A 21,540-nucleotide genomic window follows, 5' to 3' on the forward strand; every position below is an offset into this window, starting at 1 on the left:
GAAGGAGCCTTAAGCATACTTACATGCTTCAATATGGACCCCGAATGCTACAGCTGGGAAAAGGAGCTCTTAGAAAACCTTTCTTGCTTGCTTGCTCTTGTTGCTTTTAGAGGATATTTTTTTTAAAATCCTAATTTAAAGGACACTGCTTTAGAAATACAGCTTGAAAGTGACCGGGCACCTAAGCAGTCACCTCCTCTGGTTCAGTTCTGGGGTTCCATGATTTGGAAATTGCCTTCAGTCATCTTTCTGTAGGAGGGCCCTCCGTCATCTGGGAGAGGGCGGGAGAAGCAATTTACAAAGGCTAAAAGACACTGGATACCTTCATGTCTCACTAAAAAAGAATGCAAAAAGTTCTTATATATTTGACTAAAACTAGCTGAGGCAACTTGTTTTCTTCACAGTTCTGTGTTAACTATAATATTATTTTACCTGACATTTATCCTAGAGTTTAAATACACATAATTAAATGGCTGGAAACTGCGTCAGGGTTTTGTAGTGAGAGATTCTATTCCCCTTCTTCTCATTTCTTCAGATGTGTCCCTCCACGCTGGGCACCAGTGCTGCAGCTGTAGCAGGCTCTCTCTGTTAGCTCTGGCTTTCTGTAATATGACATTTTTAAGATGTTGGGAAAAAGTCATTAAATCTTATGTGTGTGTAGCTTACCTGTTGTCTGGCCTTGTATTTACATTTTCACTCATTCCTTTAAAATACCAACCTACAAACCTAACTTGTTAGTAGAACTATACTACACAATCTTCCTAGTTTGGTTTGTTTTTGTTGGGTTTGTTTTTTTTTTTTTTTAGTTTGTTTTGGTGTTGTTGGTGGTTTTTTGAGACATAGCATAGTATTGCAAGCAATGTAGTCTCTTGTAGCTGGAACAGTTGGGATGTAATCCTCTCCTGATTTGCCCTTTTCCCGATCCTTATGCTAGTCCCTGCAAGCTTAGTTGCTGCTTTTGTATCCTGATTAACTGCTAATAGACTTTTTTCTAGTCATTAAACACTCTTGCCTTCTGCCTACAGTACTAACCTCTGCCTTTCAGTCTACTGCCATTGTGGTAAATCTGGTTATGTTGTTTCTTCACTAACAGTAATAGCTTAGGGGACTCTTGCCCTGTCATATCATTCAGTACCCATCACTGCTCTTTTTATGTGCTTAGTAGGTTTTTATGAGGGGAAGAATGAACATTTATCAGGTTAATGCTGATTGCTTCCTAAGAATAATCTGCAGCCTTTTGCCTTTAAAACCTCAGATTAATTCCAGCACTAATATAAATGGAAGTTAAATTATAAGTCTTAAATTTAATTTAGTTATTAGGGCCTTTTGTAATCCAAGGGATGGTCTGCAGGCAGCTATGCTGTGCACTCTCAGGAGCCCTTATTCCAGGGGGTTTTAGGCCTGGAAATGGTCAACTCTAAAACGCCTTCTTGTTTAACCAGAAGCTCAGTCCAGTCCTGTGTTGAGTAGGAAAACCTGCAGAGCAATCTGGATAAGACAGCAAAGTCAGTGCCCCAATTAAGTTTCCTGATGTGATAACGCAAATCTAATTGGGGCTTAAGTGTGTATATTGTAGAGGTCATGGTAGTGCATCAAAGCGTGGAGACTGTATTGTGCACAAAGTGCTGTGTTAACACCAAGAAATAGCTTTCCATACATCTTAAAACAATGCTTTTTGTTTTTCTCCTTAGATCAACGTTCGAGTTGTTACTATGGATGCAGAGCTGGAGTTTGCCATCCAGCCAAACACTACAGGCAAACAGCTGTTTGACCAGGTCAGTGAAGGGTTGGTATGGGCTCTTGTTTAAGTGTGGAGCACATTTCAGGCTATAGTGTTTTCTTAAGACCGAATTCCAAACCTACCATTCTTTCTCTCTTCTCCCCACCTCCTAATCAGAGGGCCCTGGTCCAAACTAAGATCTCTAAATTCCATCACAATAAAAGAAAAAAAGCAAAAATCCTTGCAGGTATGTTATGTTCCAGTGAAACCTGTCTTCCTAGTGATGCTGGGTGATGGAGTGTCGCAAGGGATCTAAAACATCTAGACAGCGTAGACAGTGTGTAAAATTGTACCTCTTGCTCTGAAATACAACTTAGCTCTTACTTATTTCTTAAATAATAAAGTTGAAATGTTGTCCCTGCACATAAAACTCTTCAGAATCAGGTCTTCATATGGCTAACAAAGGTGTGGGCATAGCTGCATTCTTTCAGGAGCTGAGTTGGAGGTAGCCACTTGCCACAGGTGTTCAAGTTTGGCAAACTACTGTAAAACCAGAAGAGTTTGTGATCCCCATGCAGCAACTATAACAATACACCTTGTAAAAAGCCACTGTGCACCAGGATGGAGCTGAGACTTGTCCAGGGATTCCCAGGGAAGTGGAGGTCATGAGTAGCTAAGACTCTTCTCCCTCACTGTTATTCTTCCTGCTGTTGCTTTAACATATACAGGTCTGTTTGGAGATGGACCTACAAAGGTCAGATAAAGACAACTACATAAACAAAGAGCACTTTGTAAAACTTTGTGATTCTTTTCTTAAGTAGGTTGCTCTTATAGAACTGAAACAAGGCTTAGTTTTAAGCAGAAAAATATAACTTACTGTTCTGGAATTTGGGGAAAAAAAAAAAAAGCCAGCTTCTAGATATTCCTGCTTGAAACCTGAAAACTAAGAACTGTTCTACCCAGAATTCAGTTACACGTATTAAGCTTCTTACAAAGTGTTACAGCAGTTCCTTTGCACTTCTCCCCTTGCCCCCTGCTAGCCTTGATGGCAAAGGGTGGTTGCGCTTTAACTCAAGTGGGCAGAACTGGCTAAATAATGTCCGTTCCTTCTAAGTTCCTGTTGGTACAATTTCTCATTTCAGTGAGTTAACTAGAACTTGCTAGGCCTTATGGCAGCTGTGCACATTTCCAGTGAGAAGTACTTCCTAAAAACAAACAAACAAAAACATTTAGTGTTTTCTTGGAGAGAGTGAAAGGAGGAAACCAAATTATAATCACTGCAGAACTCCACAGTACAAAATTGTGTTTATCGTTAAATCTAACTTTAATTCCTTTTGATTGTTACTGATGTAGGATAAACATCAAGTGTTCATTGATTGGAAATTTGGTGAAGTGCCTATGTAATGCCTGCATTTTTATGGAACTGGCATTTGAACCTTCCATTCACTGGTGACCACCCTTGCATCAGGGTAATTTCCTCTCCCAGCCCCCTCCATGCTAACTCAAAACAGAGGACTGTGGTTTCATCTCTGGGGGTACAAAAATCCACATTACTAAAAGCCAGGTTTTTAAAAGCAATGCCTTAGATCAAACAGCATAAGTATGTCCTATGCTCCTTATGACAAGGATTCAACAAGGACTTTTTTCTCTCCCAGAAGAAAAGCTATTTTCTTGACTTCCAGCTGAGAGGCACAAAATCCTGAAAACATAGAAAAAGGCAGGATGCTTCAGATCCAAGATACTTCCAGCTTGTTGTCTAGGTAGTTCTGGACTTCAGAAGACTCTGCTTGTTGCAGCATGTAGTGTGCTATTGCGATAGGCTATCACCTCATGGAGATTTACTTGCTCCTTACAGCCTATGGCTCAGGTTTAAAACCCACAACTGGAAATCCTTACCCATAGTCCATACCTTGTTGGGGTGCACTTCTGCATATCAAGAGAAGACTAAGGTAGAAGTGTGCAGCACAAAACCAGGAAGGTGAAGACCATCTGTTTAGCTGCAACTATTCTGACATTCTCTCTTCACTTCTGTTGTGACAGCCTTTTACTAGGCCCTTATCTTGGGTGGAGTTCAAACTCAGATAAAGCCTATGAAGGCAACAGGTTTTTGCAGGTATGAGGAGTGGCCCAACTTGAACTGCAGAACCACTGTGAGGGGAAAAGCAGGCTATTTTTAAAAACCACAAGATGATTTCTTGGCCTGCTGTTAACTAGCAAAACTATTCTGGCAGTGCCCTTGTGCTTTAGGCTTTGCTAGCATAAGTGTATCCTGCACGTAAGGTGAGTTATAGCTCCCTTTTATAGGAAGGGGAGAATAGTGGAAACCTGTGAATACTGAGCTCAGCTCCACTCAAGCCAGACCTGTGCAGGGTTTTTGCCGCAATGGTCTGAGGTGTCCTGAGAACCAAGGCAGTGGGCTCTGCAGCTGGCTGGAGTACCTCCCAGGCAGTCCTGTGCCATCCTGGCCATGAGGAAAAGAAATTCAAATGGAGGAGAACATGCCACTGGCAGTTTCTGGGTGTGAATGCATTTCTGGGTAGAATGGGCAGATTTAAGATTTGCTGCTTCATGCATTTGAGGGGGAGCAGGGAGGGATGTTTCCCATCTTGAATATAATGTCTTGGTTCTGAGTTCTTCCCTATTTTGCTATGAAGGAAGCTTATAAACCATTTCCCAGAATACAGGCTAAAACATTCATGGCTTTGTTCTTTGTATTGGAACTCAAATGGTCAAATTGAAGTTTAGCTTAATACTTTCTCCTTCTTTGGCTTTAGGTTTTGGGAAGAACTTTCTAACTTGATTTATAGAAAAAGCGTACTTTTTTCTGTTGTAAGAGACATTCGGAGCTAATGACGTGATAACTGGTTGATTTATGCAACTCTTTATTTTAACAAAGTTGCAACACTTTTTGTGCAGCAGGAAGTACTGTGCTCAGCATACCCTTGCTTTTCTGCTAGATTGAGTAAAGCCCACTTTTGGCCCTTCTAAAAATACATCGGAAAACTTGTCTGTTCTGTGGTGAAACAAGTCGCTTTGGGGGAGGAAGGAAAAAGAATTTTAATCAAGTAAAGGCTGAAGTATTTTCAGACCCCAGCTCTTTTTTAAAAAAGTTATGGGGTTTGGGGGTTTTTGTTTGTTGGGTGAGGGGTTTTTTTAACGAAAACTCTAATTAGTTATAACTAGTTACTTATGGCCCTGCTGAAGGGGCATAAGTATGTTTCAACTGTAGCCTACTGAATACGCCTCACAGTGTCTAACTACGAAGCTATCCCATTTCCTCAACTAGTAGGCACTGACATCTTTATCCCTAAAAATTATATTTGCTTAGTGGCATTTTTCCTGGTCTGTTTATATCAGTAAACCTTGTTGATTGCCTGTTATTCAACAATGTCACACAAACAATAATTCTCAAAGTGCTGATCAGGATGGTGCATTTTTCCTATCTTCCTTACCAACCCCAGGAAGCTAATTTTAAGGGAAACTACAGCAAAAACTAATTAAGTGTCCTAGAGTCATTATCTCTCTCAAGTCTGCTCTCCAGCAATACTATTAATGGGGAGGGTGAAACAGATCCTTGGTTGAGATCTCAGCCCTGTTGAAGCACATGTAACTACACCCTCTCAAGTCTGTCACACTTTCCTAACTTGCAATGTAGTTTTAAAAAGCTCTTGCCTTCCACTTGGTTCAGCTCCCTATGGTGATGCCTACATCACATTTTGAGGGGCTACTCTGCAAATAATATTAAGGAATTGATCCAGATGTATGTGTAGTAGATCTTTCCAGATCTCAGGTCTGTCTAGAGCACAGCTTTACACATAGATGAGCTGGCAGCAAACTGCTGGGCTATAAGAACAAGTGGTAGGCGGAGGTCAGGAACTTTTTGGGCTGTCTCCTCTGCTGATAAAAGGAACATGTCCTCACAGGACTATTTTCATAGTGAGGGTGCCATCCAGTCAACGGATGGTGTTTCTGGATGATCTTTGATCTGGTTAGTGTTTACAATATATGAAATGAAATTTGTCCTAATGTTGGGCCATCAATATATTTTGTCCTGTCTCACCAGCCTTTGTGTGAGTTTAACAAAAGGATACACTTGGTTGAGAACACTTACAGCTTGTTTAATTCTCAAAACTGTGAAGCATCCCTCAGTTGCTTCCTCCAGCCAAATAATCTTTGTTGACTGGCAGACAAGATCACATCAGCTATTAGGACTGCTAACTAGTTGTAGTTAGTGCTAACACCATTACAGACCATCTTATTATAAGCTTTGGTGAGAGAATTAACTTGTCTTCTTCACCAAGTACAGTTTTAAGAAGGGCCAGCAGATACCATCAAGCAGAAGCCCTACCTGCTGCCACTGTACCGGTCTAGTGGTTGGTGGCCTGTCACTTGCCTCATTTGTGTCTCCTGGTTTCCCCAGAACTGTCTTCTCCTAGGAACTGAGTGGGACAAGTATCTTAGCCTATGCCACTGCTGTTATCTACTACAGCAGCTGTATGTCTCTGTCTATAAGATGAATTTAAGAGATGCCAGATGAGGAGGTTTAGGCTGTTGCCTGCATGTGCAGGTGATACAAGACTTGAGAGGATACCTGAACTTCAAGTGAACTGTTGTCTACAATACCTTTTTTCTTTTTATTATTTTTGACCTTTCTGTTGCAGGTAGTTAAAACCATCGGTTTGCGAGAAGTGTGGTACTTTGGTCTTCAGTATGTGGACAACAAAGGATTCCAGACTTGGCTAAAGCTTGATAAAAAGGTAACAGACTTTGGGCTCATTTCTGAACAAAGGTTAATGCTTATATGATTCCTGATGTGTTACTGGCTGCAACTTTATAGACCTTGTACCTGTTGTTGCTTGTTCCTTAATTCTCATAACTCCAGGATTCTCTTTAGAGAAGACTTTGTGACCTCCATGTTTACTGTTTGGGTGAGGTGTAGCATGGTGGAAGTTTGTCCTTTCTCTCTGTGTGAATTGTAGAAAGCCTTTTAGCATTTGTCAGGTGTACAGTGCAGCAGCTTGATATGGTGCTTTGTTGGGTAGAAGCAGCCATTCTTGCTGTATCTGGAGGAACATCTTGGCTAGCCATGGTTTTAGCCTCTGCTTGTGCAGGATCAGTTGTTGCACTAATCAGAACGATAGGTCACTTCAGGGCTGGGCAGTTGTAACAGAGAACAAGTGCCACTGATTTGCTCTTGTTTGTGGACTTGCAATTCTTACGAGGGTATGAACAGTTTTTCTTAACGGAGCAGTCAGTGACATAGCTGTTTAATGACAGGGGGCTGCTCTTTGTCACATGCATACGATATCGGATGGGTTTGCCATCTGATACAGCATGGTAAATCATTCTCCAGTGACCAAAGTTTGCTGTGCAAGCAGAATTTTACTGGCTCAGTTGGAAAACATGATGTGTCTCCCTTGTGTTCTTATACCATTAAGCAGCAGGACTGCCAATAATAAGTTGCCAGTCACTTGCCTTTTAAGGCAAATCCTCCAAGTCCCTTTTTCTGTGTAAAAGCAGTTTATGCTGTTGTTTGCAACCCTGCTCAGCTGTGTTGTCACCCCTGTCCTCAGGTTTCTGCTCAAGAAATCAGAAAGGAGAATCCCCTTCAGTTCAAATTCCGTGCCAAGTTCTTCCCAGAGGATGTGTCTGAAGAGCTGATCCAGGACATCACGCAGAAGCTCTTCTTCCTGCAGGTGAAGGAAGGGATCCTCAGCGATGAGATCTACTGTCCTCCTGAAACTGCAGTACTTCTTGGCTCCTATGCTGTGCAGGCCAAATTTGGAGATTACAACAAGGATGTGCACAAGCCTGGATATCTCAATTCAGAGCGTCTGATCCCCCAAAGGTGAAGGAGTTGGTTGATGCAGTCTTGCATTTTTTTTTTTTTTGTGCTTTTTGTTGGTGGTGGTTTGTTTGCTTGGTTGGCTTTTTTAAGTCAAGAGTTTGCATTCTAGTGAAATATAAAGAGTTTCACTGAAAGCATGGTTTCTTTTATTTTTATTTAATTGAACTGTATGCATTTGGGTATTTTTATTCTTTTATGTCCATCTGTCAGGGTATGTTTGTGTGCTTTCTCCTTGGGTTGGTTAGGGAGAGGAAGTATGCTTTTGAATTCAGCTTTTCTGCTGCCTTACTGGTAACTGGCAATATCAATGTCTCCTCTTTAAGAAGAAAAGAGCAGCCTTCAGTCATGAATGTATCATCCCTGGAGAAGTTTGGGCTGTGTGTCCTTAATCCTAATGTGCAGTCCTAAAAATCCTGTATCTGGAAAGCATGTCTTGAGGCTATGTAGTCTATCCCCACACAGGATAAGTGTATGTTATCAGACAAATGGCTTCTGTTTACACTTCCTGATAGCGCTCTGCACAGCGTCTAATTCCAAGAATGATACCAACTTTTTCTTTGCTTTAACCCTCTGGTGTCAGCAGCACATATGTGATTCTTCTGCAGTGTTCTGCTTATTCCTCTCATGTCTCTGGTCAGTGAACAGAAAGGCTTTTCAGAGGTTTTTTTGTTCTTTCTGGATTGCTCTGCTTCACTGAGTACATCTTTGGGCTGAGTAGGATCTTCCTCTTGGTTTCGGTAAGGCTTCATGGGTGGGACTGATTTTTCAGCAAGACTATAGCAAAGATCAGCATCAATGGATATTGCAGAACACAAAGTCTGATCTTGCTAATACATCTTTCTTTGTGCAGGGTGATGGACCAACATAAACTCTCCAGAGAGCAGTGGGAAGAACGAATCCAGGTGTGGCATGCTGAACACAGTGGCATGCTCAAGTAAGTGTTTTGTGTTGGTCCCTAGGCCAGTCACTTTGTCCCTGGTTGATTACCTTAAGCTTGTGGTTCTACAACGTGCTTTTGAAATAGACTCCAAGAATTGCCTGTGTGTGGGAACTCTTGGTGTATACTTTCTAGTCCAACATCAAATCACATGGTAGAACTCAATAGGGTTTTCACACTTGTGCTGAGAACAGTCTCTTGGATGGCTTCTTGAAAATCCTGGACCTAGGCACAGTGTATCAGTGATGACTTTGAGTGGGGAAAAAAGTACAGGTGTGCTTCTAACCTTAAGTTCATTGAAGCAGTTGCGTTGGCAGATGGGGAAAGTTCAGGTACTATACCTTTCCCACCGACTGTACCTTGAGACAAGGACGAGTGCTGGAAGAACTGAATGTTGCTTAATTTTCTGTCCAAAATACTAGGGTTTGGTAAATGGGAGAACTCCTAAAGTGGATCCCAAATACTGAATGTTCGGTTTTAACTCTTGTGTTTTTATGTGTTGGTTTAGGAAAAGTTACTTGTTTCTCTTGAGGACTTTGTGTTTTCTGAGATAGCCAGATAAATGAGAAGCTAACATCTGCCTTCCTTCTTGTCTCGACCAGAGAGAATGCCATGCTGGAATACCTGAAGATTGCTCAAGACCTGGAGATGTATGGAATCAACTACTTTGAAATCAAGAATAAGAAAGGAACTGAACTTTGGCTGGGGGTTGATGCCTTGGGGCTCAACATCTATGAAAAGGATGATAAGTAAGGCTTCCCCCACCCCCCAACCTCCGATCTCCCAGAGCTGAGGGCTGGTGTGGGAGCCAAGGGACATTTCTCATTTAGAGGGTCAGGGCAAAGTTTAGATCTTGCTTGTGTTCCAGTTTTGGATCAGTAGGTGAAGCTGTGCTAGCAAATGAGCTTTCACATAATTTATGCTTTCATGGTTTTCCTGACCTTTGTAGCCTGACCTGCTAATGCTGCCTGCTGTATAGAGAGAGATGCCAGTTGCACGATGCCATCTGGTAAATCGTGCGCACTCGTAGAGCTGAACCCTGAACTGAAGAGTTTACCGAGCTTTTCCTTGAGTCAGGTTTCTGGGTATGCCAGCAGTGCATGTGATACAAGAAACTCGAGAGGCAAACATACCTGCAGAGTGGTTGGACATCTAAGGCCATTCCTATACTGAAGTTAATGACAGATGTGTGTACAACTGCCTGGTTTTGAGAAAGATTATGGGGCGGACGTGAAACCAAAGCGAGATAACACCCAAAACCCAGGGAGGAGTTAACCTATATAGTTACCATGAACGAGGTCTTGCTGAGGTACTCATAGTTTTAATCAGCCCTTCTGGTAAAGGTAGAGCCATTATTAATTGGATAGTAGGTGGGAAATGATAGACTACATCTATAAATAAACATAAAACAAAGGTGAGAACAGCTGTGTCTAAGCCTGCTAGTGTCTTCTAATACTCCACAACTGAAGGATAGAGAGGGAGTTAAAATAGACATTTTTTAGATGAAGGGTTGCTGTCTAGACTGCTTTTTCTTTTTTCTTTTTTTTTTCCCCTCCTGCATTCCAAGTCTTAGTTTCACGTCACTGATCTATAACAGTCATTGTAATACAGAGGGGATTTCACCTGTTCTACATCTTTGCCTCCAGAAAGCTTTGAATGCAACCCAAATACCAACTGGAACTCTCTGGAGCTTCTGTTAAGATGGCAGAGAAATGCAGTCTTTTCTGCAATGCTAGTATGTGCTGTCACCCAGAAAACAAGGAGTGTCACTTGAAAGAAAAGTAGTTTCGCTCATGTAATACTTCAGTCTTGAATGACTGGTCTTGCTATGTAACCATGGTCACACAAACAGGTTTTTCAAGCTGCAGGAGCAGGCAGAATATGGCCATGGACTGTAAAGAGCTATCAGGAGTGTTTGCAAAACAAATAGAGTGCTGGAATAAACGGCTTGTTTCTGCTGTAACTCTTGCTGCTATATAATTAAGTCTTTTGAGCAGATGCGAGGACTAGAAAAATAGTAATGTGTACCTCGCCTCTGGATTGTACGTGCAAAATTTGGTGACTGGGGCAAAGGTGAAAAAGCAAAGATTTCATTGTTGAAGCTCAACCTGAGGAAAATGAGACTGTGCCATAGGTATGAAAGCCTCAGTACTGCAGTGTATGTCAGTGTACCGCTTCTAGGTATTTTCAAGCTTTTTTTTCTGCATTAAAGAGGAGAATCTGCAATAGGACTTTTATTAATAAGTGAATTATTTTAGTTGCCTGTCATACTGTATTATCTAGGATTGAAAAACTGAAGCTAATATGATGGAGGCTGAAGTAATTAGTTAATCTTAGCCTAGTAAAATTGCTTTCTTTACAGTTGTTACTTAATGTTGCAGACACACACACTGTTGCATAAACTTGCAGTTGAGTTAAAGTTAGGGAATGGTAAATTCTGAAGAAGATAGATTTTATTCTTGATGTCTGATTTTAAACGAAGCAAGCTGTGGGCTTTTTTATGCAGCAAGATCATGCTCTGCATCTCTGAGACTGAGTCAGATTCCTCCAAAATTGTCAGCTTTTTCCTTAACCAATGAGCTCCATGGAAGGGGTTCCTACAGAGCTCGAGTGGTTCACTGTGATGATAGATGCTTCTCTAAGTGCTAAACATTAAGTACTTGTGCCTTCAAACCATTTACTGGAAATAATTGTCAGCACTTCAGTGTGTGTCAGAGACGTATGTTGGAGGGGTTAGGTAATAACAGGAAGATTGCTTGTTGGTATTATCATTCACATAAGACACAACTCTTAATTATTAACTGCTGTCTCTAGAGAATATACCCTCCCTTGATAAGAGAAGAATGAATGAATAATAATGTGATATTAAAAATAAAATTGAAATATTTGATTGGGGGGAATTAAAGGGATTAGTTACAGTCAAATATGCAAATCCTTGTGATATTCAAACTTGCTGCAGAGCTGGGCAGGTATGGAAGGGTGGAATGGCTCAGAAACATTTGATCTCATTAATAACTTGATGCTTTTCATGTGCAAGAGTCTGGGGAAATTAAAGCAGAGGAAAATCTCAAATTATTAGTGAAGCTTAAAAAAGTCATTTTAAACAAACCAACAGACCTGAACTCCTAAGCACTGAGGAAGAACTGGGAGTCTGGATCTTCCCCTTTGTTTCATAGGGGTGCTTTCCAGTAGGAGAGAGCCACGTGGCACATCTTGTTGCACGACCAACATGTGAAGTTCTGCTTCATGACTAGTGGGATGGGCTGAAAGAGCAGTTTGTACGGAAGGAAAGAACAGGGCTTTTTGTTACTAGCTTTGCCTGCAATCTGGGGAAGGAAACAAATGATAAAAAATCTGCTCCTCCCAGTTGTGTTTGTGTCTGCCCAGCACTTCAGAAGGGAAGGCAACATGGATATAACTGGGCTGGCTGTAACACAGCAGGGTCGACTTCTCTGTGGGTGCTAGAAGGTGTGGGGAGCGGCTGAGTTACTTTGGCTTATGCCTCCTATGATGTACAAGAAGCCTCCTGGAAGCCCAGCACATATACCTAAAGTCTGTACACTGCAGACTTAAGGCCCTAATTTCAAATAAATTAACTTAAAGGAGATATTTGGTAAAGCTGAGCATGTGGCATTGGTAGAGACCATCCCTATTGCATAGCCAAAGGGCAGCTGATCAAAATGAGAAGAGATTGTGTAAGGGAGGTGACTGGGCTTCATTTCCTACTCCCTGTGGGTCTTTGGTTCAACTACTGTCTTCTCTCTGTTGGTAGAGCTGTATGAAGTATTGCATCCTACTGAGTCTGTGTGTTAGAAACAATGTGGGGAAAAAAAATGTTAATTGCAGCATCGCTTAAAAATATTTCTCTTCTTTCCAGACTGACTCCAAAGATTGGGTTCCCCTGGAGTGAAATCAGAAACATCTCTTTCAATGACAAGAAGTTTGTTATAAAGCCTATTGACAAGAAAGCACCAGTAAGTATATCAAGTGTGGATTCCTGCATACTGCATATGAAAAAACTAATACTGTTTCATCTCAAAATAAAGTAGTCTTTGGAGGGGAGAAACCTGCAGATACTCTAGATGCAAAATGAGCCTTAGTATTTAGGGTATATTTAGAGGTGTCTGCTTTTCTGGCAGCATAAATAAAGGGCTTATGGTGGTGTCTAATGTGAAGAAAGATAAGGATTTTACAACTGCAGAGTCCTTTTTTTTCTAGCAAACTAGGTAGCCTTGTGCTTAAATCTGAGATTCTTTGCTAGTTCTTTGAGTCTTCTGTGTAGCCAGATTATACTGAAACTAGTCCTCTCCCTATTTCTTCCAGTGCATGGAAGCTGGTGGGTTGTTGTTGTTGTTGTTCATTAAAAAAAACAAACAAACAAAACCAACCCACAAAAATCGTGCAAATGCTACTGCGAAACCACGTGGATACACGTGTCTTCCCATCTTAATGCTCACTGCTCACTTCTACACTACTGAAAGAGTAAAAGCCAGTTAAGGACCATGGTGTTCATTGACCTTCTTGAACACTAGGGTAAATGGCAAGGATATGATTTCTGTGGAGAAATGAAATGTAGCTACCTGTGAATGTTGCTTTTCAATACTTAGAAACACGTTTTCGGAGTTATTTTGGGGAAGAATTAGCAACTTTGACCTGTTGAGAACATAAAGTAGAATAACTGGTATAGGTGGATCTCATTCTGTCAGTCTTGTGAAACTATTGGAATAGTTGAGAAAGGCCTTCTCTTTTTTCTTCTCTTCCCCCATCCCAGTAGTTGGCCTTGGTGGGTAAGTACAGCCCTGAGAAATAATAAGCTTTGGCAAAAGGTGATGCCTTATAAATATCTTCAACAGAGAAAGATCCTCCCAGTAATTTAAAGGATGCTAGTGCACAGTGTGCTGCAGGACTTTCCTCCAGATAACAATCTGGGTTTTGAGGGGAGAGGAGCTTCTTTCTGTGATGCTGTTCATGGAAGCCAACAAAACTCCACCGAGACAGAAAGGTGATCTCTGTCAGGCATGCTTTTCTCAACAGAAGAGTCTCTTGAACATGTTACATACATTACAAAATATTAATCTCCTATTTATGCATCACAACTTTCCATCCCCTCCCCAACAGTAAATCTGACTGAGTTTGAAATGGGAGACTTGCAAGAGGCTGATGCAGAAAGATGTTAACATTGAAAACCTCAGTTTTGTTTCCTCCCTCTGTCTCAGTTATCCTTGTCCCTTTGGGTGGTGTTATGTTTAAAGCTATGTGTGAAAGAAGAATTTATCTGGACATTAATTCTGAGCATTCAGGAAGTTGTCTGCATCTTTTCATACGCCTGTGTCTCCTTTTACCAAGGCAAGTATTATAACTGCAGCAAAATACTCAGTTCACCCAAGATGTGAGTTGGAAGCTCCCCTTTAATTTGGAGGATTCTAAATGTCAGTGTTTAAATGGACGCTAATGTACTGCGTAGAGTCCTGTGGCACCTTGCCCAGAGTAAGCTTTTTAATTTTCAGGCCTGTCTGCCCACACACTCTAACATCTTCAGCACATTATCTTTAAAATACCAAGTGCGATGCTCCCAGTTGTGCGAGACCAGGGGGAGGCTGGGGATGAAGAAAGGAGAGGATTCTTTTATGTTCTTATGTGGCTGTTTTGTCCCTTGGTTATGGCCTTAAATGACAAACACAACCACTATCCATGCCCTCAGTATTTACTTCCAGGTAGATCAACCTTACCTCAAGATAGGACCTGTTAATCACAAAGCACACAAATTGTTTTTAACATGAAATAGGAGGTTTGTTGGATGAATAGCTTATAGGCATACCTGGCAGTATCAGAGTGGTGCAGCTCAGATTGGCTCTGGCAGGGATTTAGTGGAGGAACACAACACCCCATGCTGACTGTGTCTTCTGCAGTCAGTATATGAATTAGAAAAGGCATTGAAGAAAATGAGTCTTTGGCAGCATATTCGTGTTCATCTTAATAGTACTTGGAGAGCTTTTCATTGGTCCTAGCGTGACTTCTAGTTTTTCCAGAGATAGCCACAAGTTGTGGCTTCTGAGCTCAGGTAATTAAAAACATGATCGCTGCTGCTATGCAAAAGTGTAGAGCCTCTGTGTGCCCCTTCTCAGTTCCACCTCTTGCTAACAGTGAGGAAATCCACAGGAGAGTGATTCTAAGGAATGGATAGTGGTTTATGGTGGTAGCGTGGCAGCTTGCCCACTGCCCAGATTGCCATTGATATAATACACAAAAAAAGTCAGAAAAATGCAGAGTTTGTTCACTGTGTAAGTTCTGCCTGCGTTGTAAACACATATGGTTGTGGAGTCAGAAAAATCATCAGGCAGGTAATGAACTTGGTCCTCTGTATCCCTTTCTTAGCAGATTTTCTTCTAGAAGGTCCAGTCTGGTGTATAGTTTCTGTAAAAGCCTGGTTATAACACAGATAATAAGGAATTTGGGGCTGTTCTTTTTGCGGTAACAGCAATCTTAGAGTATCTTGTGTTTTGTTACTGCCTGCAACCCAGTATTCAAAATAACCTGTGTGTTTGATGGTTCAAAAAAAATAGTTTTCATTTGACACTCTTGTAACAGCCCAGGTCAGCTTAACTAGGAAATGCCATGGAGAGGAAAGAATGATATTGGAAGGTATTTATTCTCTTTCTCTGAAAAAACACAGATGGTGCCTTGAATATTGATTCAAATGGAACAGGAAATTCTACGTTACTTTAATACTCTGCAATACATTTTTAGCTTCATGCTTTATCTTTCAGTCACAAAACTGTGCAAACTTAAGAACTAATTACTCAATACTACTAGAGGTCTATGTGTTGCCCAGGTAGGTACCTGCCAACTCAGAATCTCTGGCAACGTTTCTAAACTCTGCAAACTCTCCTCTGAATGGAGATAGTTAATTTTTCTCTACTTTTTCTGGAAAAGTAACTTGTCAATTCTACATAGACTTTAAATGGAGAATGTAAATAACATTTGTTTTGGCTTCAGATGATATTGGCAGTCCCTGCTGCTGTATTTAAATGGTCTGTGTATTCGTCTCAGTTACAGTAGAATTAGCAGCAGGATGATCTGTCTCACAGGTGGCTGGGAGAAGAGAAAGCATGCTTGGAAAACTGACTGTGTGATGTCTTTCGTCCAGGACTTTGTGTTTTACGCCCCTCGTCTGAGAATTAACAAGAGGATCCTGCAGCTCTGCATGGGCAACCATGAACTGTATATGCGGCGCAGGAAGCCCGACACCATTGAGGTGCAGCAGATGAAAGCCCAGGCCCGGGAGGAGAAGCACCAGAAACAGCTGGAAAGGTGAGCTTGAATACAGACAGCGGGGATGGGATGGCAGAGAGAAATGATGCCAAACTGCCAGGGTTTAGCAGGCCACTGTACCTGTAGGGCAGCATTAGGCAACGTGGCTTTCACTGAGGCAGGGCCATGAGCTGTCCTGCAGTGGGACTGTAAGCATTGCTCTTCTAGCTTGGACCTGTGGCCATGTGGTCTGCTGTCCTGTTTGCAGTCTTGAGAATTGCACGGAAATGTGTGAGTAAAGGCACAGTGGGCTCTTGTGGGGTGGCGCACACCTAGAGAGGGGTTTTCCTGACTCTTGAGTGTTAGGACCTGATTTATGGGTTTGACCATGGGATGGTTGGGAGTAAGGGAGAAAACTTCACAGGGAGCAAGTGTGTACACTGCAAAGAGAGAAGAAGGGACTAGGAGCCATCTTACAGGCAAGGAAAAAAGATTAGCAATTCCATTTGGCTTCTGCCACTGGCTTCAGGTTGTGTATGACTCAAGAAATCATGTTGCTTCTCTCCTGTATTTGGCTTGTTTGTCTTCATTCCCTCAGTCCTCTTGTTTTTACACCTCCTTGACTTTCCTTATGACAGAAGTAACAAAGTTAAATCTCTTCTGCTGTGCAGTACGGAGTCCTGGTTTTCTCTCTCTGCATCTAGTAACTATTTGATGTTCAAAATTTTTGTGTCAAGCAAGAAAAATACAAATGTTTTTATGAAATGAGGTATCCAAAAGTGAGGAAAAATTCTGAAGCGATGAAGGAACAGGCTGTATGTATTTCTGTCTTCTGGCTCTTGTTTTGTGGCAGTCACTTCCCACTGAACTGCCTGGAGAGATGCCCAGCCAACTTTCTTGCCTTGCTGTAGTTTAGGTCTGAAAGTGAGCTTCAAGCATGAAATCTCTTTCTAACAGGCAACAACTAGAAAATGAAAAGAAGAAGAGGGAGACAATTGAGAGGGAGAAAGAGCAAATGTTGAGGGAGAAGGAGGAGCTGCTGGTGAGGCTACAGGAGTATGAGGTGAAGACTCAGAAAGCAGAGAAAGGTAAAGTACTTGTACTGGCTGACCAGATCATGTGTGTTGTGCTCCATAGAAGGGTTATATGGGGTCACGACCCCCACCTAGCCCAAATCTGGGGACACTGGGATCTCTTGGCAAGGCATACTAATACCTGTCCGTATGGATAAATATGCACATGCACACGCACTGCTGAGATCATCCAAAGCATGAAAGCAGCATAACATCTGCTGATGGTATTTGGGAACTGAAGTGCACAAACTCTGCTTTCCCCTGTTGCCCAGAGGGTTTTAGTAGTTTAACCTCTTCCAGCAGTGAGCAAGAGTTCAGCTCTCAAGTACTTTTTACTTAACTCCTAACGGAAAAAGTACTTCGGGAACAAGTCTTTCCAGTGAAACAGAATCCTCTGTTTCAATGTGCAGATGAGCAGATTTGAGACAGGAACATCTGGTCCCTGCAGTAAACTGCCAATTAAAGGCAGCAGAATCATGTCAGGGTTACAGACTTCAGTGCAAACATCTTGCAGAAGATTTATTTATAACATGCAGCTGACTGCTTCTGAATTCAGTTACTTGATGTATTATGCAAATAACTACTTTGAGGTACATAATGAAGGGATATTGCAGGCTGGAGTCAAGGGCTTGTCATGACTTCTGCAGTTACCCAAAAGACTCTCTGTAGTCCCTTTGCTTTGACCAGGCTTGTGGACTAACTGCATTGATCCGTCTTTTTCCAGAGCTCTCGGATCAGATCCAAAGAGCCATTCAGCTGGAGGAGGAAAGGAGACGAGCCCAGGAGGAAGCAGAACGCTTGGAAGCTGATCGTTTGGCTGTTCTGCAGGCCAAGGAAGAGCTGGAGAGACAAACTATGGACCAGATAAAGAGCCAGGAACAGCTGGTAAGACCCAGTCATTTTGAGGACAAGATACACAGGCATGTTACTGTGCCCTTTGAGTAAGGAAAAGCCTTGTTCTCCAGGGGAAAACATAGTGCAGTGAAGTACTAGACCATGTGATAGCATCGTTGGGCACTGGTTTCTATCATGAGCAAAAAACTACTTTCAGTTTTTAATTTCCTGTTCAATCTTTATTGCAGTGAAGTGTAACACTTGGGTCTTTTCTCAGTCAACAGTGTTTCATTGTTGTGTTTGATTTTTTTGTTTGGTTTGGTTTTTTTTAAGAGTCCTTATAATTCCAGTTATATTATTCAACAGGCTACAGAGCTTGCGGAGTATACAGCCAAGATTGCACTTCTTGAAGAGGCAAGGAGGCGTAAAGAGAGCGAGGTTGAAGAGTGGCAAATCAGAGTGAGTATCACTGTTTTACAGAGTTGTTCTGAAGTTCTGCACTTGAGCAGAGCATTCCTTAGCAGTGCTTAGGCTGGTATGACTTCTCTAAACACATGGAGACAAACATCTGTACACCAGCAGAGAAGGGCAGGCTGGTGATGAATGTGCAATATGCCTGCAAAACACCTGTCTTCCAATGAACCTTCAGTCAAAATTAAAAATGGAAGCCTGTATAAATCCTAAAAGTGTGCTCATCATCTCGGAGGGGGAAGGGTGCATATATAAATGATGCATTTAATCCATGATGTGATGTCTGACAACATGACATCAATCAAGAGGAGATGCCTCAGATGCAGCCACACTGCAGCCACCGGTCTTGAGGAGCGTGTGCTGTTGTCAGTGGCTTCCTGGTACCTGGGTCAGGAGAGTTGCATAATTTGATGCACTAAACCTAAAAATAAACCGTGCGAGGCTCAGCGTGCCTGGTGCTCCCAGTGCCCTGAAGGCCACCCGGGAAGGCAGAACCACTGAAGCAGCTGACTGTCTAGTGTGTATTTGCATTAAAAATGCCAACTTGGGAATCTAAGTTCTTGCTCTGTGGAACCCGTATTTACACCCACAGCTCTGCAAGTGGGGAACAGGATCCAATAACTGTAACATTCCACAGAACTATTTTTCCTAGACTGTGTTTTATTGGAAGAAGATTCTTTGTTGAGATCCCCTGCACGTTACATGTGGATGATGATAGCATCCCTAGCAAAAAAGAAAAGTTCTGCACAGACTGTAACACAGTACTGTCAGCTGCAGAGATTTAATTCTCTTTATTGCATTTCGTTGTCGATTGACAAAACTGGGAAGATGAGCATTGATGTGTTCATTAAGCCAGTTTAAAGCAAGAAACACATGAAAATATTTTTCATTCTTTTCCCAAAGGCCAAGGAAGCCCAGGAGGATCTGGTAAAGACAAAGGAGGAGCTACACCTGGTAATGACTGCTCCACCTCCACCCCCACCGCCTGTCTATGAGCCAGTGAACTACCATGTCCACGATAACCTGCACGATGAAGGATCCGAGTACTCTGCCTACAGCGCAGAGTTCTCCAGCGAGGGCATCAGGAACGACCGCAATGAGGAGAAGCGCATTACTGAAGCAGAGAAGAATGAACGTGTACAGAGGCAGCTGAGGGTACGAAAATGTTTGGAGGAGGGGGAGTAAATGTAACAAATTGTTCCTGGAGAACAGATCATTTAACCCCTTGGTTAAGCACTCAAAGCATGAGTTTCTCTTTGTTTACAGCTCCTGTAGGCAGGTTGCATTAAAGACAAGGTATATAAAGGTTATTGTCATTGCTCAGACTTGGACATTACTTGCATTATCCACAGTGTTTATGGAGAACGCTCGTTGTGTCCGTATCACTGATCTGCCCGGTCATCTAACAGCTGTCAGCTCTCACCAGAGAACACTGCTGTCACGAAAGCTTCTCATGTCTAATTTGTACTTAATGTTGTTTCTATGGCAGGCACTGACAGACGAGCTGGCCCAGGCTAGAGATGAAAATAAGAGGACCCACAATGACATTATCCACTCGGAGAACATGCGACAGGGACGTGACAAGTACAAGACGCTGCGGCAGATCCGGCAAGGCAACACTAAGCAGAGAATTGATGAGTTTGAGGCGATGTAATGATGCTTCTAACAAGAAGGCAGGACTGTGGGAAAGGCAGATCTTAATGCTGTGTTCTTGTTTTGGGTTTTTTTTTTTTTTTTGTTGTGTTGTTTTGTTGGGTTTTTTTTCCTGAGGAGGGGTCCCTGTATGACATTTAACAAATGTTCTCTAAAAAAAGAGCTGTTTGCATCTACCTTTTATTCCATACCTTCTATTAAACTTGGTATAGTTAAAAACTCGTCGTACCACTGATCCTGGTAACTTGCTCAAGCCTTTGCTTAGTGCCAAAAGGCCTGATGTCACATCTCTCTTTAAGCAAGACAAATTTTAACAGGCCATGCTTCTAGTTGAAGATGCATGTCCTGTGCAGGTGCTGGCTTCAGCTTGGTCTAAAAATAAGCAACTGTGGGTGAATTTTGTGCCATATGTCTTTGTATTATTAGTTACAGTGTGAAGTCCAACAGTTGAGAAGACAGGTTATAGAACTCAGGATATGCAAGCCCCTGTATGTGTGTGTGTACATCCATGCCCATATGTTTTTTGCACCCTGTTTTTTGCTTTGGTGTTGATGTTCCCTCACACACACACACAAGAACTGACACCACCTCAGAACTACTTTGTGTAGAAATTAGGCTTTTCCTGGTTGCTGTTCTCAACTGGAGAAATTCTGCAGCAATGGCTCAGAAGTGTGGCACAGGGACACTGATACCCTCCTCACATAACAACTAAGCAAATACTCTGTTGGAATCTAATACACTACTGTGTTTGCATTCCAGCTTCATTACTGATCAGGTATAGGTAGTATTTATATATATATATATATAAAAAATATGCAGTACTAGTTTAAAGGGAAATAGTTTTGCTCTGTATATTTTGTTACTTTTCAGATTTAATAAGACTTGCATCTGTAAAAATGCCTAAACAACGCTGTAGTCTGGTACAGTGCAGCTGATTATTTGCTACAAAGCATTATTTGTAAAGATCATTTTTTTTTTACTTAATGAAAATTGTTATATGTACACATAATCCAATATACACAATTTTACTGCACCTATTTTTCTAACAAATTTTCTAATTTTTTTAAATGTTTGATTTAAAGTTTCAGACTCCAAAGATGAAGGGACTGCTCATTTATATCACAGCTGTATTCTCTCTAGTAGAGAGCATTTCTGTGACCATTCCTTCCCCACTAATCTCCCCCTTTCCCTGAAAATCTGTTAGAAAGTGAGATACAGTATGTTGTCAGCTCTTCTCTTCCATTTACAACATCTGTGCTGCTTTATACTTGAGTTGAATCGTGTGTGGTTTTTTTTTATTTGCAGCAGCAAATATCTAAATAAAAGATCTGCAAAGTAACAAAGGACTTGGAGTCAAGCGTTTCTTGTGTGGGGTGTATTTTGTGTAAGGTGCTACTGCTCCCTTAGTTCCTGAGCTTAGCATATGCATCCCTGTGTCTTTAACTCCAAATCCTCAAAAGCCACGTGGACCTGGAAAGGAAGAAAGTAGAATGCTTGCTGTAATGACAACTGTGACCACCTTCACCCGAGTCCAGGGAAGAGGGACACAGCAGCAGCACTAGGTACAGTTGTACAGATGGAGTTTCTGCTGACTGCAGCACCACACCTGAGGCAAAGTGAACTGACAGAGCAGTTGGGCCTCCAGCTTGCATTGCCAGCAGTTCACCTGAGTCAGTGATGTTTAGATAAACTCTTGTCCTGTCTAATCTGTATGGGTCACAGCACTTGTTAATACCAGCAGCTGCTAAGAACA

The 21,540-nt window shown here is 41.8% G+C and overlaps 1 protein-coding gene across 2 annotated transcripts; it reads left to right on the top strand.

Moving 5' to 3' along the window:
* Positions 1-1,697: 1,697 nt before the first annotated feature.
* EZR (ezrin) lies at positions 1,698-19,837 on the top strand. 2 transcript variants are annotated; one of them, XM_010168487.1, is made up of 12 exons: positions 1,698-1,775; positions 6,382-6,477; positions 7,294-7,568; positions 8,419-8,502; positions 9,108-9,254; positions 12,383-12,479; positions 15,653-15,816; positions 16,714-16,844; positions 17,554-17,714; positions 18,030-18,122; positions 19,038-19,289; positions 19,624-19,837. In XM_010168487.1, the coding sequence occupies exons 1-12, from the start codon at positions 1,713-1,715 to the stop codon at positions 19,786-19,788; spliced, it is 1,728 nt and encodes a 575-aa protein (XP_010166789.1). In that variant the 5' UTR covers positions 1,698-1,712; the 3' UTR covers positions 19,789-19,837. The 2 variants fall into 2 exon arrangements, with proteins under 2 accessions (XP_010166789.1, XP_010166791.1); XM_010168489.1 differs by lacking the exons at positions 6,382-6,477; positions 7,294-7,568 and having other exon boundaries at positions 1,717-1,775.
* Positions 19,838-21,540: the final 1,703 nt, after the last annotated feature.

This window comes from Antrostomus carolinensis, unplaced genomic scaffold, assembly GCF_000700745.2.
Source record: "Antrostomus carolinensis isolate BGI_N321 unplaced genomic scaffold, ASM70074v2 scaffold13245, whole genome shotgun sequence".
Taxonomy (NCBI): domain Eukaryota; kingdom Metazoa; phylum Chordata; class Aves; order Caprimulgiformes; family Caprimulgidae; genus Antrostomus; species Antrostomus carolinensis.

Bases quoted from the DNA above. Each gene is read 5' to 3' on its own strand.
- EZR (XM_010168487.1), top strand. From the start codon at position 1,713: ATGGATGCAGAGCTGGAGTTTGCCATCCAGCCAAACACTACAGGCAAA. The intron at 6,478-7,293 runs GTAACAGACTTT...CCCTGTCCTCAG, and splicing joins GGCTAAAGCTTGATAAAAAG to GTTTCTGCTCAAGAAATCAG. The intron at 17,715-18,029 runs GTAAGACCCAGT...ATTATTCAACAG, and splicing joins TAAAGAGCCAGGAACAGCTG to GCTACAGAGCTTGCGGAGTA.